Genomic DNA, 19,589 nt, shown 5'->3' on the forward strand with positions numbered 1-19,589 from the left:
TTAGATTATTTTTTTTGTCTTTCTAATTTTGTTCAAACTTTCAAACGTTATTTGGGATGAGCCAAGTATTCCAGTGAAAACTGGAAACTGCAAATCGCAACGAGGAAAAGCGACGGAGGTCTGGCTAATCGGTCTTTGTGGAAATCTTGGCCCTCTCCCAAAACAAAGACAACTTCTTCACCACAAGGCTCGCTGCCTCCTTGAATATCTTATTTTGTTGATAGAAGAAGTGAAAGAACCGACACAGCACTTTCCTCAAGGAAGACAGCTGCTTGACCATCTTAGGCAAAAGTTCTAAAATAAGGACCAGCTTAGTGGGTAGAGTATGCTGCCCATATCTAACCTTTGTTCCAGCCATCAAACTGCTGCACGTTTGTGGTTAGTAAAGCAACAGCCATGTGAATCAATATATTTGTACTGTTGCTTCTAGATCAGGCTTAAATAAATCAAAAGGCACCCTTGAATGTTTACAAAGATTTGTGTCAGGATACAGGAACTATTCTACACTAAACGCAGCTAAAAACTAACTTTTCACTTGGCCCAAAAAGGTGCTTATTTTAGTTATAAATTGTTTTTTGTTTTTTTAATTATCTTTATTATAAGGAATCCAACCCAAATCGCACCGGATGAGTGTGTTTAATCCTAAACACTAGACCAGTGTTTTTCAACCTTTTTTTGAGTCAGGGCATGTTTTTTACATTGGAAAAATTTTGCGGCACACCACTAACCAAAAATGTCATAATATGACACTGAACAGTATGTATAATTACAACATAATTTATAATACCCCCAGTTTTTACAGCACAGAGACTTGACAATGACATAATATTTGCAGAAAATGATTCATAAATGTTTTATAAAATTTAAAATTGTAAAACATTGGATAATTTCTAATGACACACCTGACAATCTCTCACACTAGTGTGTCGCGGCACAGGCGTTGAAAATCACTGCGCTAGACCACTAGTGATGTAGATGACATGGAAAAAGGCATTAGGTTTTATCTCTACTCACAGTACCATGTGCTGTGCAGGTGTACCTGACTATAAGGTTCATGCCATTAAAACCATAAGGTTGCATGAAAAAAAAACCATCACAAAGTTTGAAAAAGTATGTTTTATAGAACTTCGACATTAGAAAATCTCAACGTTTTTTTTTCTACTTGATTCGTTTGTAAATGGTTACGTGTGTAAAAGCTTCAGTTAACTGCATTTTTAACGCCTTATAACGCTCGTAAATATTTTTTTTAATTTAATTTACTAAATTAAAGGGTACACTTTCTAAATTGTGTTATTTTTGGGTTTTTAGGTGAGCTTCATATACCAGAAAATACAGTATGATTGAAGTGCAGTACATTGTTTTATTTTGATGAGCAATTGGTTGCTTTTCCTCCCTAAAACAAATATTAGCTTAAGAAAAAAAAATGTTTTCCCCCATTTTTGTGAGGGAGTGTGTTTATTTGGTTGCACATATTTGTGATGGTTTTACTGTATGAATAATTCAGGTCCACGGAGACGACAGCCTGCTGCGTTAATGAGGAGGACAAGCGATCATACAAAATATCACTAGTGGGAAGCTATTGATCCGATAAGCCATTTGTCCAAAATTTAGTCCGGAGATCAGAGCTCACTTGTCCTTTATAGCAAAAAAAAACAAAAAAAAAAACCGCTGCGCAAATACTGGAGAGCAATCTGCCATTAGCTTAGTAAAAAAAGATGAAACAAATCTCACCCAGTCTACTCTCTATTCAATTTCCGATTATTTCCACAGCATAAAAGAGTGAAGTTTAGCTGCCCTTTTCTAGACGTTTCTAATAAATGGTTAAGAACATGATGTGTTGGAAAATGATGTGTGTGGAAACTCACATTTAATGGACTAAACTGCATTTATACATTGAAATCAAATCACGAGACTAAAAAGGAAAGTGTCATGGGGATCACATGACAGCAATAAATATCTTAAAAAGCTAGCTCTAAAATTGACGAGGCCTTCAAGGACTGCACAAAGGGCTCGATAGCTTTAGCTAAAGTCATTCATATGAAAGCTGTTTTTTTAAGTTACCTGCAGTGCGAAAAGCATGGATATGTATTTTTTAAACGTGTAGGAGGTATCTCCAGACACCTTTCAAAAAGTTGATTTTGGCACTGCGGTAAGCCGGGCACATAATGGCATTGGGAGTCAGCACACAAGAGACTGCGTAGAACCACCACAGCAGGTCATGAGTGAGACTGACACTCGCTCCCACGCAAGTGCTTGCTAACTAATCATACTATGAAAGCATAGCGCAAAGTGAGTTGTAATTAGGGGGGCACTGGCAGTTGCGTTCAACATTTGAGATGGCAGGTAGTCGAGGGTTATCGATTCCGTGATTTTTCCGTGTACTGCCAAAAGTTAGCTTTTAAGACCTGCGTTTTCAACAACATATTGGAACCAGAGGATACCTGCGAACTTAAGGCAGCACTTGAAATCAATTTAGTGTACAACCTAAGTCATAACCAACAAACCTCTAGGTATCCCTATTACCCACCAAGAGTTTGAACCTGTAACCAAATTCAAAGACTCGTCAGAACTAAAAATCATCGCCAGGATACCTCAAACCACATTTACAATTGCCAGGCTTAAATCTGCTTTCTGGGGAGACATGACCATTGCAGTCAAATCAAAGGTTAGATTTATGCAAGCACTGGTTACTTCCATCTTTATGTACCCTAGAAAGACATTGACTCTTACAGCAAATCTGGAAGAGAAAATCAGTGGAGATAGAATGTTACAGCTACATAACCCATGTGACAAATAAAACAGTGCACAGCAAAATCAGAGGGTAGTTTGGAAAAAACGAAAAGAACCATCAGCAGTGAAGTAAGCTGTCCAAAGTTGCGTTCTCAGTGGTGGCCCAGTCAGTTAAGAGTTTTGTGAACCGAACGGTGGTACAAGTTTTATTCATACATTTTCAATTTGGCATGTTTGGTCTGATCTGTCCGCGTATTCTTTCAGAAGTATTTTTGAAATAATCTTGAGCTAATAATATCTGATGCAAATGCTTGGAACATGGAACATTTGACCTTTACCCTCACAATTTATTTTGGAAGTTGTTGTCCTGAATCCAGCAAACCCGTAGTTAACATACCGCGTTATCTACCTCTGACTCACAATGCTTCAAAGCAAATGAAAAATCTCTAAACGAAACAAATGCTGCGAAAATAGCAAACAACATAAATTGTATCTATTTTTACTTTGTCTCTGACAATAATTTATGAAGTGCAAGAATGTAATGATTGAAAGTATTAAAAAATTAAGATTTAATTCCATCAAAACATTTTTTTTTCTTTTTGAAATATACCAATACATGCCCTGCGATTGGCTGGCAACCAGTTCAGGGTGTCCCCTGCCCACTGCCCCATGATTGCTGGGATGGACTCCGGCACCCCCGTGACCCTACTGAGGATAGGTGGTGCAGCTAATGAGATGAGACCAATACATGCATTCAATTGTCGTATTATTTGTTTCTCTCGTGTGACTCAGAGAACATTAACTACCTGTAAAAACAAATGTCAAAGCAACACTACCTCCTTTTCATTCAAGCCATTTTGATTGTGAATAACGCCTCGAAAAACAAGTCAATTTGTAACATTTGTGAAAAAAAAAACCCCGCCAGGGTAGAAATGAGGAGTTAGCAATTGGACAATAAATTATCTTACGCCCAACCCAAAACAAATTTCAATCTCCGCACCTTTTCATTTAAAAAGAAAATGCGGACGCTGTGGGTACAGGACGCGGAAAAAAAAATCTGTGCTGCAGCTTCCACGTGCACCAGGATGAAGTCAAATGCTGTTTGATTGCCCGTGGGAGGGAAATGTTTGACCCGAGCACAGACGCCGACTTCACGGGGATGATCAAAACGGGACGTACAAGCAAGACCAGCAGGATTCTCGAAAGTGATCCGAGCATCTAGGACACATCCAACTCCTCAACTCTAAAGAAAAAAAACATCTGGATGGTCTCCAAAAGCTCCATGCATCAACACACACTCGCACGCACTCTAATGAAGCCCCGGTAGTGACGAGGAGCAGCAGGGAGCAGCACGGATCGCCCAAGACAAGCGTGCGTGCGAGCTTCCGTCACAATGTGTGCGTACGTTTTGCGCGAGCGTGCGTCTCCGGCGGGATAATTACGGCGCTCCTCGGCAGCTGAACGTGCCAGATGTACTGGGAGACAGGAGGAGTAGGAGGGCGAGAAAGAAGGAAAAGGGAGGAGGTGGTTTTGGGACGGCTCAGTGCGGAGAGGGAGCGCAGCATTGGGGGGTTGAAATGGGGGATTGCGCGATGCGGCGGGAGAAATCCAGAGTGTTTTGTGACCATGTTTGTGTCCGTGTGCATTACGGGTTGCAACAAATGTCTAAGTTGTCAACAAAAATCGATAATAGACCTAGTCGACAATGAATTCAATTGTCGGCCATTGTAACCAGACACGATTTTCCAACCAAGTGAGGCTTCTTACATGATTATAATCCAGTGGTGGGCTGTGCATTTCCCTCCCAGGCCTTCAGTAGTGCCACATCTGAATTAATCCAACCCTCAAAATCCACATTCCTTTCTTTCCTCAAGAAGATTTCAATGACTCTGTTGTCAGGTTATCCGTGTGATTCGGTTCGATAAAGAAGTTATTTTCTATAGCCGTCGAAGCTGATTCTAAAACCCGAATGTCCTTTTGTATTACCGGCATACGTTTTAATTCAATTTAGGGCTAAAAATGTCAGTTCGACACAAGCAGTGAACACGGGGATACTGTATTTTCTTCACCTTTTCATTGTGATATTTCCGTTACCACACCTTAGCCAGTGATAGTTTATAAAACAGCTGATGTTTCAAAAGACTTCTTTGAAAATTACAAACACCTTGCGTATCAATGCAGTACCTGAGCAATGCAAGAACAGTTAAAGAAAAAGCATCCCAGACAGTTGAACAAAACAGAGTTTGACTCGCATCGGTAAGATTCAAGTAACATACAAGCCAACTAGGTTTATATGGTGTGCATTGAACATTTCATACACATATATTTTGCTAAAAAAAGAGACATTCAGCATCAGTAGCCTAGATGGTAGTGTGCCCGCTTTGAGACTGGGAGGTCACTGGTTCGCGCCTCGACCGAGACATACCTAATTGGTATAATGGCGGCGCCCTCTGGCTGCGGCTGCATCGACCCGCTACAACGGGTCAGGTGTATCGACATTTCGTTCTGTGTACATTGTTACAAAGAATGACAATACAAAGGAAATTATTATTATTATTATTATTATTATTATTATGCCTGACTGTGCCTGACAACATATTAGAATGTATGGATGCAATCTGAAGTCTGTTTGATTTTAAATTGTTGTTAATCATTTGTTTTGTTACGTACTTTGCAGTTAACTTCTGAATGTACTTCACAAAATGTACATAATATTTTGATTTGTTTTTATGTATTGTTTATTTGTCCATCCCTAAAAATGGACAGAGGTTTATTTATGGGTTTGTGTCTCCAATGACTGAGCACAGTGCCTAGTTGGTTTTACATAGGGCATTGTCTTTATATTTTTGATAAAATCCGCAATATGTTTAATAAACTGTGTTTCTATTTTTTTATTTTCTTGTGTTCATTATCATTTGCCACATAATTAAATCAACTTGATGCTAAATTTAGGAAAAATATTCATCATAATCTAAATATTTTTAGGAATGGTTTAAATAATCTGCGAATAATCGACTATTAAAATATGGATGGAGGAAGTGAGCCAAAACAAAGTGTTGGTTTTCTTCAAATAGTATTGGAATAACATAAAAATCAAGTGGCATCAAGTGGACCAAGGAGTCATTTCAGTTACCATTATACTTGTTTCACTTTTATCACCTATAAATATCATCCCTATTACGATGTGACCACATTAGCTTTACATAGGAATTGGGGTCGCATTGCCATGCCGTAAACCAAGGGCCTCACAGACAACGTTAAGAGAAAGCCAGGGGACGGAGACAAAACATTTAAGAAAAAATAAGTAATTATCCGGTTAGTTTACTAATCATTACAATTGTTGGTTACAAATTGACTATCAAAATGGTCGTCGGTTGTAGCTTTAGTGTGCCTAGCCCTAAATGCTCGCAGCACTGTCAGGGTGTTAGCATGTTAGAGCATCTCAGCATCGCTATTTCCAGATTGATGCCTGTGTTTGTGCACACTAACGCGCTATGGCGAGTGTGTGAGTGAATTTGGCATGGGCCCTTTTGTTGCTTGCCATCCACCATTAGCAAACTGGATCAGTCACAGACAAGAAGCCTCAGCCAGGACAAAGGCAAGGATAAGGCTATTTGTATTATATATCAAAGCACATTCTTCTGAAATACATACAGTAGTGGCTAAGGTAAATGGATGTCAGTTCGATATTGGTTAAACTTTTCTAGGCGCAGGTTGAGTTGAGTAAAAAGAATGTAGTATCTTGTTGCAGACTTATCGTGATGTTTTCATTATAAGTATACATTGAAATGATAATGGATTTAATCCCAAAGAGATGCATCAAATATTTCAGTGACTGGTGACATCATTAAGACACGACTGTCGAAACGTTAAGGTGTTAAGGAAGTTAAAGAAGTAGGATTAAATATGCATATGCCTCTTCCTACTTCTGTTCGTACATGTGAAGTAAGATTGTTTTTGGGCTTGTTGGTTGTTTTTGTTTTTTCATGTTCAGAATTAAGTTCCATCTATTCATTATCAAGGTGGTTTTGGAACACTAACTGTTATATTAACCGGCTCAGAGAACATTTCTCTCCAGGGTCATCGTCACACCAAACAGGCGCACAAGACTGTGAAAAATATTTATTTTGTCAGTTTTATTAAAAAATGTGTCTGCTGCTGAATGTTATTGTGCTACTTTTTATTTTTCTATTGCTACGATGAACTATTTTGGTTGAACAATTATTACCAAAGTAAATTGCAATCTTTAAGCACTGCATTATAAATATTTTTGCCTATATATCCTAACAATCTTTTGGTACATTTCTCTCTTGTCAGTCCCCTGGAGTGTCGTGTCAAATCTCGTTGCAACCAAGATCACTATGTTGTTAACAGTAACTTCCATCCATCCATTTTCTGCGACGCTTATCATCAGAAGGGTCGCAGGGGCACCTGAGCACACCACAGCCAGTGGGCAGGGGGACACCCAGAACTTATTGCCAGCCAGTCGCAGGGCACAAAGAGACAGACACCCCATTCACACCTAGGGACAATTTAGACCAGTCAATTAACCTGACATGCATGTTTTTGGAATGTGGGAAGAAATCCACGCAGGCATGGGGGAACATGGCTGAGGTAGCCTGAATCTCTGCACTGTGGGGCTGCGCGCTAACCCCACCCTGTTAACAGTAACAATAAAGACAATTCTATTAGATTCCATGCCCTGTTCATAAGCATCAACATAATGAAAGAAAAACATTTTAAATGAGTAAAATTATTTACCTACCATAAAAAAAAAAAACTTTGGTAAAATTTTATTTCATTTCTAGTAAAATAAAAAAAGGACGCTTGGAATGTGCATGCATAATAATTATATTTTCATATTTTTCCGATAATAATGCTGAAAATAAATTGAGTAAATAAATAAGGAGAATATAGAAACAGTGCAAAGATTTCTACCACAAAAACCTTTCACCGGAAAAGATATTCTTTCTTCTCAATCTTTTCTTCAATTTTTGCAAAAGTGGGTCAGACCAACAAAACACAAACTGTAAATTCTGTGAAATCATGTTAGTTAGATTCCAGCATATTTTTTCTTCAAATCGTATTGTAATAACAAGAGAAAATCAAGTAGTATCAGTGGCCCGAGCAGGCAAAATTCAGTTACCACTGTACTTGTCATTTTTATTGCATTGTTTCACTTTTATCGCCTATTAATATCTACTCTTTTACAACTTCACCACAGCATTAGTTTTAGATAGAAATTGGGGTCACATTGTAAAACGAGGGTCTCAAATATCACGTTAAGAGAAAGCCTATTAAAGGAAGCCAGTGCAACGAGATTAAAAAAATGAAAAGTGAAGAAATAAATATTCAAACAACAGCTTACAACAGAAAGTAAGAGATTGTCTCCTCTGGTTGTCTTTGTCACCTCGCTCGCCCGTGGGGGCCCAGACCAAAGCACCATGGGAAATTACTGAAACCAGAACGCATTGATTTATCCAGAATGGAGCGTGCGCGTTTATGTCACACAAGGCCTGAAGAGCAATAAAGAGAGCAGCCTGCTCGACATATGCTTAGAGACAACAGATAAGAGCATCAATGTACCGTTATGTTTGTCTCCCTGCATCTTATTCCTGCAATCTCTGAGCCTGTGCAGTGTAATTTAGAGTAAAAGACGACCATTCCTAGCATGCCTTTGCATTCCATTTCCTACTGTGCTGCTGCTGTTGCTATTTTCGTCTTTATTTTTATGGGATTTTAAGGATATTCTGATGTTGCGAAGCAACAGCTTGTTTGGCGTTTGTTAGTATGATTTTGCAAACTTTTAGTGCCATTGAGGGTTATATTTGTCAGTGTTCAATATTCAATTACTGTATTTTCCAGATTTTAAGGCACACCTAAAAACACCAAATTGGTGATATATTTGAAAGTGCACCTTATAACCTAGTGTTCCTTTTACTCTGTGTGTATACATTTGGAAATGCATAAATTGTGTAACTACACAAACCTGTACGGTACACCACCATACTGGTGCAATGATTTATCACTTAAATAATGTCCCTGACCAAATGGCAAAACATAGTACGCAATGGGAATCAACCCTGGTTCACAGCCGTGAGATTGCTGTAAACAAATCACTAGATACAGATAAGCATTAGATTTATTCTCATGTCTCACGGTGCCAGTGACAAGTCTTAAGAAATTGAAAAAAAGGAAAGTAGTTGTTCCGCTTGTGCTTTATTGCGCTTATTTATATCTTTTAGGACAAATTCCCGTTTTCTCCATTCTCTAGCATTCATTTCTGGCACTAGGGTAACAATAGTGTGATAATGAGGCCAAGTTCAATGCCTTGTAACGTATCATGTGTATCACTGGTGGTATAGTGGTTAGGTTACGGCGCTGTTACCGCCACAACTGAAGTTCGATTTCTGTTGCAAGCAATGTTTTGCAATCTCGGTAAGCAAAATTATAATGGTTATACACAGATAACTATGGTAGCTCTGACTGTAGATTTAAATTTGTGTGCCTTATATATAAAACATGTAAGACAAAAGGCTATTATTATGTAATTCGGTGCGCCTTATATTGCGGAAAATATGGTAGTTTGGTTAATCTTGAAGAATGTATTAGATCAAATATATTTCAAAATGAATCTCACAAATATTGTACATTGGTTTATTAAATTGCTATTGGAAACTATTGGAAGACATAACAGCATGCCAGATGTTAAATATAAATGGTCAAAAAATGAACGCCAGGCACCATCCACCCATCACTCTACTGGTTGAACTGAGGCATGTTATGAAGGTGACCTTGAATCCCAATCTGTGTGAAGGCGTGTCTGTATTTATAGGCATGCACGTGTGTGTGTCTGTGGTCAATTCCTGTAATTAACACCAGCCATTAATGAAGTCCAGCTGCTCAGCCAAAGTACTGAGTGCTGGCCAAACCCTGCCACAAATCACTGCTCTCCTACTTCTGTCCCTCATTCAGCTTAACGTTCATAAAGATAATTCCCTTTACTGCATTCTTAGTTTTATTTTTTGACTGGCACAAGGATGAGGGATAGTAATTTGATCGATTGACTGATTCATTCCACTAAATTGGTATTGGTCCAAGTTCCTGAATCACTTGATGTTTGGTATGGTTTGGTGTGGTATAGTGTGGTGTTGTATGGCATGGCCGAAATAACTTGATTGTTGTTCATATGATATGACTTTTATTTTTTTTTTACAACCAGTTTGATTTGATTCCTATATCCAAATCATAGTATCAAATCATTCTGAGTTCTAGGATGAAGTACTGTGTCTTCTTCCTCGAGGGGACCAGAATAGTAGTATTACGAACGTGGTTTAGTTAAGAGACTATACTAAGCAAATTACATGAACATATTTCTACCATCTTTTGCGGGATTGTGTTCGGTTTTACAACTTATGGTGTGTATTTGGGTTAAACAAAGTTTTTTATTGACACTTTGCATTTTTTTAATATTCTATGTCTCAAGGTTGTGCACAAAACAAAGATGTGCAATTTGATCTGCTCATCTCAAGATGTTTCATAAAAACTAAGGTGTTCTATATTTTGAATTGTAAGTGTGAGGAATTAGCTGTGTGTAACACAAATGGTAATAGTATAAGTTACATTAAAGAAAATGATGATTATTGTGTCAACATGATCAGTGTATATAATGTTAAAATCAATCTGTAGACCTAGCAGAATGTCAAACTATTTTGTCCCAGGGGCTATAACAGACTGATTAAATTACAATATTAACCAATTGTGCCTTAGTATACAGCCACTACTGTATGTATTTCAGAATAATGTACTTTGATATATAATACAAATGGCTTCTACCCAAATATACAGGGAGTGCAGAATTATTAGGCAAATGAGTATTTTGACCACATCATCCTCTTTATGCATGTTGTCTTACTCCAAGCTGTAAAGGCTCGAAAGCCTACTACCAATTAAGCATATCAGGTGATGTGCATCTCTATAATGAGATGGGGTGTGGTCTAATGACATCAACACCCTATATCAGGTGTGCATAATTATTTGGCAACTTCCTTTCCTTAGGCAAAATGGGTCAGAAGAGGGACTTGACAGGCTCTGAAAAGTCAAAAATAGTGAGATATCTTGCAGAGGGATGCAGCACTCTTAAAATTGCCAAGCTTCTGAAGCGTGATCATCGAACAATCAAAAGTTACATTCAAAATAGTCAACAGGGTCGCAAGAAGCGTGTAGAAAAACCAAGGCGCAAAATAACTGCCCGTGAACTGAGAAAAGTCAAGCGTACAGCTGTCAAGATGCCACTTGCCACCAGTTTTGCCATATTTCAGAGCTGCAACATCACTGGAGTGCCCAAAAGCACAAGGTGTGCAATACTCAGAGACATGGCCAAGGTAAGAAAGGCTGAAAAACGACCACCACTGAACAAGACACACAAGCTGAAACGTCAAGACTGGGCCAAGAAAAATCTCAAGGCGGATTTTTCTAAGGTTTTATGGACTGATGAAATGAGAGTGAGTCTTGATGGGCCAGATGGATGGGCCCGTGGCTGGATCGGTAAAGGGCAGAGAGCTCCAGTCCGCCTCAGACGCCAGCAAGGTGGAGGTGGGGTACTGGTATGGGCTGGTATCATCAAAGATGAGCTTGTGGGGCCTTTTCGGGTTGAGGATGGACTCAAGCTCAACTCCCAGTCCTACTGCCAGTTTCTGGAAGACACCTTCTTCAAGCAGTGGTACAGGAAGAAGTCCGCATCCTTCAAGAAAAACATGATTTTCATGCAGGACAACGCTCCATCACACGCATCCAAGTACTCCACAGCGTGGCTGGCAAGAAAGGGTCTAAAAGAAGAAAAACTAATGACATGGCCTCCTTGTTCACCTGATCTGAACCCCATAGAGAACCTGTGGTCCCTCATCAAATGTGAGATTTACAAGGAGGGAAAACAGTACACCTCTCTGAACAGTGTCTGGGAGGCTGTGGTTGCTGCTGCACGCAATGTTGATCGTGAACAGATCAAAGCACTGACAGAATCCATGGATGGCAGGCTTTTGAGTGTCCTTGCAAAGAAAGGTGGCTATATTGGTCACTGATTTGCTTTTGTTTTGTTTTTGAATGTCAGAAATGTATATTTGTGAATGTTGAGCTGTTATATTGGTTTCCCTGATGAAAATAAATAATTGAAATGGGTATACAATTGTTTTTTGTTAAGTTGCCTAATAATTATGCACAGTAATAGTCACCTGCACACACAGATATCCTCCTAAAACAGCTAAAACTAAAAAAGCCCCACTCCAACTTCCAAAATATTCAGCTTTGATATTAATGAGACTTTTGGGTTCATTAAGAACATGGTTGTTGTTCAATAATAAAATTAATCCTCAAAAATACAACTTGCCTAATAATTCTGCACTCCCTGTAGGTATAAGGTTCCACTTACAAATGGGATTCTTATTAAAAGCCACATCTCTTTTACAGTTTTCTTAGTATGATGAAAATACGAAACCCAAAACAATCAGTCTGGAGGTTGACCAGCACATTAGTTGATAAATTATCTATATTAAAGTCACAGAGAAAGACTCATTCTGTTGTGATTACAAATAAGAATCACAGCTCATCCTTTGCTATTTACTATTTGATTCTTAGCTTGTTTTCTGGAGGAAACCCTTTATCAGGTACAGAGAGCAGTGATTGAGAACTATCCTTGATATAATCTCATCTTTGCTCATATTGTATTAGAATAAGCCTTTTCGTAACAGTATTAAGGGTGATTCCCTAACATACAAATGTACCATCATGCGCACATCCACACCCGCCCCTACACACACAGACTCCCCATCAGCTCTGACAGATGCACCTGTCACGGCAGAAAATGGATTCAAAACAGTTAGCAAATTAAGCAGCGAGTTAATTGTTGCTTGGCCTCTGCTTATGAAGCGCATAAAGGCAAAGCGCCTGGCAAAGGAAACAACCGAATGTGCGCGTGTGTTAATGTGTGTAGCTGTTGTTGGGCAGCTGGGGCTGCCGCACCTGGATGGTTTGAGTTGAGCGTGAGAATACAAAGGGGGATGCAGGTAGAGTAAGCAATACGGTAAGTATACCAGTATAAAAACACAGAAGAGAAGACATCAATCAGGCAAAGCACACTAGTTTTATAAAAAAGTAAAGTGCCGCTGTTTGTGCAAACATTCTCTGAGGAGCACGTACACCTTCCTGTTAACACACTAGACGTGCTTGTGCTGCACACACTATCCTGCTCTTGTCTCTGCTATTTGTCAGTGTGTCCTATTAGGTTTCCAAGCAGCTTGTAATGACTGGTAATAAACAGCAGAAGAAAGCAGTAAATCAAGCGAGAACACGACAAAATGAGCTCTCTGGGGGGCCTGCAAGCTCACACTTTTCAAGACGCATTACCAACACAAGATTGGACATACTCGTGGTAACGCTGTTTAGGTTTTAATTTGAGGTTCAACTCTATTCACAACACACTTTTATTCCCAGAAATAAAGTGCGTAAAGGTTTACAGAATGATAACTGTCTCATCTTTATTTTTTCAAAACTGACACAAAAAAATAATATATAATCAATCTCAAAAGTAACAGTGAGTGACATACGACAAGGCATTCAAGATTATTTCATTATCACACTGTTTTTACTCACGGAGCCAGGGACACTGATTTGCCTAGTGCATTCGGTTATGTTAAACAGTCTCTCCAGTTCTTCAATTAATGTTTGAGAATGGACAAAACAGAGTCTTTAAACAAAATACTATACAAGCTATTGTACCTACGTATACAAAATGAACCAAGGGGAACATGACACACAGGTGAAAAAGTGGAGGGATTGTTCAACCTATCACAATGCACTTGGCAAATCAGTGTTGCTGGCACTGTGAGTAAAATAATGTGAGGATGGGATAGCTTGAATGCCTTTTTGTAAAAAAAATCCATCCCACTGGCGGTCTAGTGGTAAAGTGATGGCGCTTTCATTACCACTATTAAGGCTCGATTCCCATTGCATACAATATTTTGCAATTATGAACAGCGACACTTATCCACTGATCAATCGTAGCATCATTGCATTAATGAAAAATGTTAGCGTATAAAGAGCACAACGGTTATATCCCATACACACAGTAGCTCTTACAGTAATATCCATTTATCCGCCTTATCGTCCAGTGTGTCTTATAGTGCGGAAAATCTGATAATGTACAAGCAGTCCCATTTTATCTTTCAACTGCCCCTATGTGATCCTCGTTTCTGGTCCCTTGTCCCTTCATCATCACTCCATTTCCTCCCTCCGGTGTCACAGCTCGCTGGCTCCAGGTGGTGAGGGAAGGAGGGAAGAAAAGAGGAAGGGATGTAAAGGGGGATGGCAAGATGGATGGTTGGAGGGATGGATGAAAGACATGAAAAAGGGGAGGGTGGTTTGTCACCTGCCATGTTGATAAAATTACAGCACCAACAAGCATCAAACTCCCTCAACCTTTTACTTATTTATGAAGTAAAGGATGATTACAAGAACTAAAATAATAATTCACTAAGATGTCTGATTAAAAACCCAAAAAAAGGGTAGTGGTTAAGGGATCCGGCCGACCGACAGACAGACCGACCAAACACAGTGTATGTAGTTTCTGAGGTCTTTTCACACTAGTTGCACAGAGCCAAAATTAGAAAAAGAAAAACAGTGTCTAGAATCATGTTTTACTAGTAAACAACGCTTATAAATTATTAAATTACTACTCTACATTTTGACATAACAAGACTTAATTTTTTGGAAAAAAATAATACAATACTAGTTCAAGTGTAGACTAAGATGATGCTATTGGCCGGCAAAGTAAGATATGAAGCTAGTTATTTCAGAAAATATTTGTTTTGGATGAGTAGTAAACAATGATGTTTAAAAAAAAAAAAAAAACGATACATTATTTTTGGCAGAAGAGGACAATTTTAATTTGCTCTGCGGAAAACGATAAAATATTGTTTTCAGGTCATCTCTGATTTTCTGAATTGAATAAGAAAAGACTAGTTTTCAGGGTGGAATCAAAATAAACAAAACTAGTTTTTGGAAAAAAAGAAAATGTGTTTTTATCCCAGAAGCACTCCACGCAAGTTTTCTCATTGAAAAAAAAAAAGATTTTTGGCAAAGATCAAAATCTGTCAAAAAAGGAAATAATGTTAATTAGGTCAGCTCAAGACAACTTTAGGTTTCTGCTCAGAAGAACAAACAGTAGGTTTTTTTTCCATACAATAAGAGTACAGTAGTTATGAGTGTGGCAAAAAAACACGACTAAGGTTTTTGGCATTAGAAGATACATCTTTTGCCAATAAATTAGACTATTCAAGTTTTCAATGAAAACAACCACGTACAGTAAGCTTTCCAGATAAATTCAAAAAAGTCGTTTTTGGCAAAGAAAATAATGGCTCTTTTTGACTAGCTTTTGTGACAAGGAAAATCATGCTCGTTTTCAGCATAGTGCAGTAGTTTTCAGATCACTCGGGAAAAAAACATAACAAAAACCCAAATATTATTGTACTTTGTAGTATTTTCAAGCTCTAGTAAGAGTGACATTAGAGATTGGAAATGCTGAGTTTACAACTATAGTTAACCTTGTTGTTATTGTTACTATTATTATATCATGACTGTTATTGTTGCTGTTGTTGTTATTATCATTGGTGTGACAATGATATTTAGTGACCAGTAGCATATAAAGTTAATAGATTGGTACTACGAGGATTAGTGTATAAAATATGTGACTATTGTTATTATTGAAAAAAAATAACAAATATTGATATCTGACCTATGTGATATGTATATCCGTGAGATTGTGTTATATTCAAACACAAAAGAGGACCTTTCTATAAAATGTAATTAATAGGGAAGTTGAAGGTGTAGTGAAAAGAAGCTTCTGCTTCTTACTACCCCTTTTGGAACATGTTATGTCAATATTATTTTTGCTGTTGAGTCATTGTTTTTGTCCTGTTTTTATTTTATACTGTTAGAAATAAAGTTGTCATTCATTCATTCATTCATGTGTATGCAGAAACAGCAAAAAGAAAAAGAATATTGGTAAAAAATACCAGAAAAAATACGGTAATGTTCTTTTGATAGTTTCTGAGTTGAGATCTCACTGCTAATAATGTAAAATAAATCTCTCAATGAATTGACTGCCGTGGTGAGGGCAACTAGGGGTCAGTGTGTGAAATGCTTTTAAGGAAACAAAAACTCATTTAAACACATCCACAGAGACAAGCCATTTCCTGTGGTGTTTCAAAGTCTCTCAGACTGGACGCTTGTGCCTACGATGGGATTAACCATGTTCCTTAAGTACCTTTTTCATCTCCCCTTAGTTTCTTTAAGACTTTATCCCGCTTTGATACTTGCTGTTGAGGAACGCTGGCAAATCTCCCTGTGCTTGTTGTGATATCAATTTCATGTAAGACTGGTGAGCCTAAGTGTTTTCTTAAGTACAGAGCATTACTGAAGTCACACACCAAGAGGGACAAAAAAGGGCAGATTAGTCTAAGGCTTATTAGTTCAGGTGCAGCAGGGCAGAAGAAAACACCGATGTGTCGAACTGGTAGCTAGACTCACACAAGCTCACACAAACGCACATGAATGGACCGTGTGCCACATTATCCACCTTCTTTCACTCTAAAAGCTTCTTACGCGCCTCATTAAATGTTTAGCGACACAATATAACCAGGCAAGACCTTTCTTATCACAGAAAACACTTGAAATATATAATCTCTTGTGAGAGTAAAAGGTACTTAATGCTAGTTAACTGGTTAGCATGTATAAAAAAGAACCCAAACCTGGGTGTTCCAGTTAAAGGTATTTCCAAAAAATGTTTTTTTAAATTAGGCACAGAAGGTGTAATGTTATGTTGAACCACCTGGCTTGTTTCCTGTAGAGCTGGGTCATCATTGAAGGAACACAACACATTTAAAATAGCAAATCTCATCACCACAATATGTGAGGTGACCTCCGAAACAGAAAACAGTTGTATTAACCATACTGCTCAATTCTGCTTGGAGGTAGGTGATTGTGGCTTTTCGTTTGTTTTTTGTCACGTGTCAAGGTTGGTAGAATTTTGTCTGGCTAGTTACTTGATAGTTTCGGGGCTGCCAAGGGCTCTCTGTTTTGTACTATCATGGTCGGAGCACGTGTTTTTTGGTCAACCAGCCTCATGTTTTTTTCCGCCGAGGCTTCCTGCGGTCGCCTTTGATTGGTCCCGATTAGCCCCTCGTTGGTGGCTTGTGTGTGCGTGTTTTTTTTTTGTTTTTGTTTTTCAAGTTAGCCCCTTTATGGCTGCTTTCCCTATTTGTACCATCACTGCATCCATCTGCGACTCAATGACTTGATATTATCCACAAAAACTACTAAAACTCCGCTTATAACACTCGGAACCGAATCAACTGATTAACACAAAATCAATCTGGTGACTGGTTTGCTAGGATACTGGTGTTCCTTCGATCACGTCACGGCTCATGGTGACAAAGACAAGACATGCTGTATTCAAAATGTATTATTTCTGAAAAAAAAAAAAAGGGAAAATACCAATTAAATATAAAAAGATTATATACAAAAAGAATGCATTTAAGGGGTTACTTCAAACAGAGCAGCTGATAAATGCCCAATGAGGATCAACGGCAGTCAACATCACATTTCAAGCATGAAGCCATACTAGAAGAAATCACCCGAGAGTTAGGGGTGATTTGGAACTCATCAGTAGAATGTGATTAGGTGAAGGGAAGCTAATGTAAGAACAATAATGGAATACGCTAATGAAAATAGGTAAGTAAAGCTCATCCCGAAGACACATCATTAGCAAGCTCTCTCCACCGGGACTCCTTAGATTCAGGTGAGTGGACATCCAAATAAGATGTGTGTGTGTGTGTGTGTGTGTGTGTGCGTGTAGTGTAGTGTAAGAAGGACAATGAGGCATGCAGCTGGGATTGGGAGAGTGGACGTGAGGATTAACCGTGCCAAAATGTGTCCAGTAAAAGCCAACCCCCCTGTTGTTGATGTTTTAAATGGCACTGTGTTTAATATTGAGAGCATCCTTTACTGCTGCAATACAGTCATCATGCAGTGCAGTTTAAACACGATGCTGTATCCTACTAAAATTGTAGATAGCAAACTGTCAATGAGATGCAGATGAGCAATGAGGCAACGGAATGATTGCTGCCTTGCTCAAAGGGTGAGACAGAAATGGGACAAACCTTGCCGACAGGTGGGCTCTTCTACGGGCCGTCCCGATGGCAGGTGGGGTTGGGGAAAGTGGAGGAGAGAATGGGCACCGTTAGTAATATGTACTCGGGTAATGTTATGAGTTTTTGTCTGGGAGTGGAAGAAAAGTTCTTCACCATGATGACAAAAGACGAGTCATCACTGTACATGATGGGAAAATTGGTTCATACCTGCCAACTCTACCGCTTAACACATTAGGCTACCACCTTTCTCCCCTCATAAGCGCCTACTTTATTTTTTACATCACATTTTTAAAAGTGTGTTTGAGAAATTTAAGAGAAAATAGCCACAAAATAGAAAAATGATGTATGATAATATTATCCCAAACGCGTGGATTGCATTCTTTTCAAGCAGAATTGTGGCGTTTTGGTTTTTAATTTTGACATTAGAGCCACTTTATACCTGGTAGAAAATCAGCTAACACAGACAACACAAATTTAAGTTTGGAAATAAATCACATGCAGAGGGTTGCTGGCCTTATGAAAAAATGAATAGACACAATCAGTATGGTAATTAGTGGCTCACAAGGAGCTCAGTATGTGGTCGCAGGGGGCATGTTTTGACCGGGTACGGCTTCATGTAAAGAGTGTGTATTGCACAGAAAAGGAGAGGTAAGTTGCAAATATTAGGAGTGTGTCGACAAGTGGATGAAAAATCTGGCTTCATGCTGTGGAATTCAGGCTGAGGTGATTAGCAGGATATTAGCGGTTACATGAAAGTCTTGTTCCAAGCGGGTAGTCAAGTACTAAGGTGACTGGGAATACGGAGGGTGGGCTTTCATAAACTTAGGAAAATAGACCACTCAACAATCTTGAGTACCACATCTTTCCCCTATCTATATATAAATGATTAGGTCTTCTTTGTGTTTTACATTAAAACAAAAATTGTAAATATTGCTCTTTTTTTTCCTTACAGAAAATTAAAGTACTTCCAGCACAACATTTTTTTTAACTGTTCATCGGGAAAGGGGGGATATATCCGTATTCTGTTTGAACATACTTTCACTGTATTTTTTTTTCATTTTCAGTCAACCTCAAGAGTTACTAGAATGACTTAGGTTTGGCATTGAATTGAGCATTTAAAAGGTGGGAGTTGGTTCCTCCCTCCGTCCACAATCGCAGAGGTAAGGTCTCAAGCCTAATCAAATCATAATTCAAAGTGGACTGGGCTTTGATACTGGTGATCCTGGGTTGGGCTGGATTTTTCTTATCTCTGTGCAATAGGTAAGCTTTATCATAGCAGAAATGAAAATATACAACACTGGCCAAAGTTAAGCAAAAGTTGGTAAATCCCAAATCCGGATCCGTATTTCAAATATGATACTATGGATCTTTGGAAGGGGGGAACAAAATAAAACAATGTCAAACAGTTTTCTCCATGCAATAATAAACATGATCTAGTTTTACCTAATGATATATAATGTGATCACATTACCAGAAAATAGAAAGACTTTCTCATATTAATTGTATTTGTGATGAGTAACAACTGACTATTTAATAAACGGAATTTTACATTTTAAAATGAGTCAAACTTGAGTGCCCATACACTGGACCTCTTCTGCCATTGTCAGGCCGGATGTTGTCTCTCTTCCTTCTTATCTGACAGCGTAATTAACAGGG

General features: G+C 38.5%; 1 protein-coding gene across 2 annotated transcripts in view; it reads right to left on the reverse strand.

The window, feature by feature from the left end:
* The window catches only part of znf423 (zinc finger protein 423), a 202,600-nt gene that overhangs the window by 80,294 nt on the left and 102,717 nt on the right, over positions 1–19,589 (reverse strand). Inside the window, exon 19 of one of the 2 annotated variants that reach the window (XM_088339932.1) lies at positions 17,943–17,963. The exons of the other annotated variant lie outside the window; for it this stretch is intronic. Within the exon in view, the coding sequence (XP_088196058.1) occupies positions 17,943–17,963 (21 nt within the window). The remainder of the gene's footprint in view (positions 1–17,942; positions 17,964–19,589) is intronic. 2 annotated transcript variants of the gene reach the window in all.

This window comes from Urocampus carinirostris, chromosome 7 (assembly GCF_059441175.1).
Source record: "Urocampus carinirostris isolate Australia breed hairy pipefish chromosome 7, RoL_Ucar_1.0, whole genome shotgun sequence".
NCBI classification, from domain to species: domain Eukaryota; kingdom Metazoa; phylum Chordata; class Actinopteri; order Syngnathiformes; family Syngnathidae; genus Urocampus; species Urocampus carinirostris.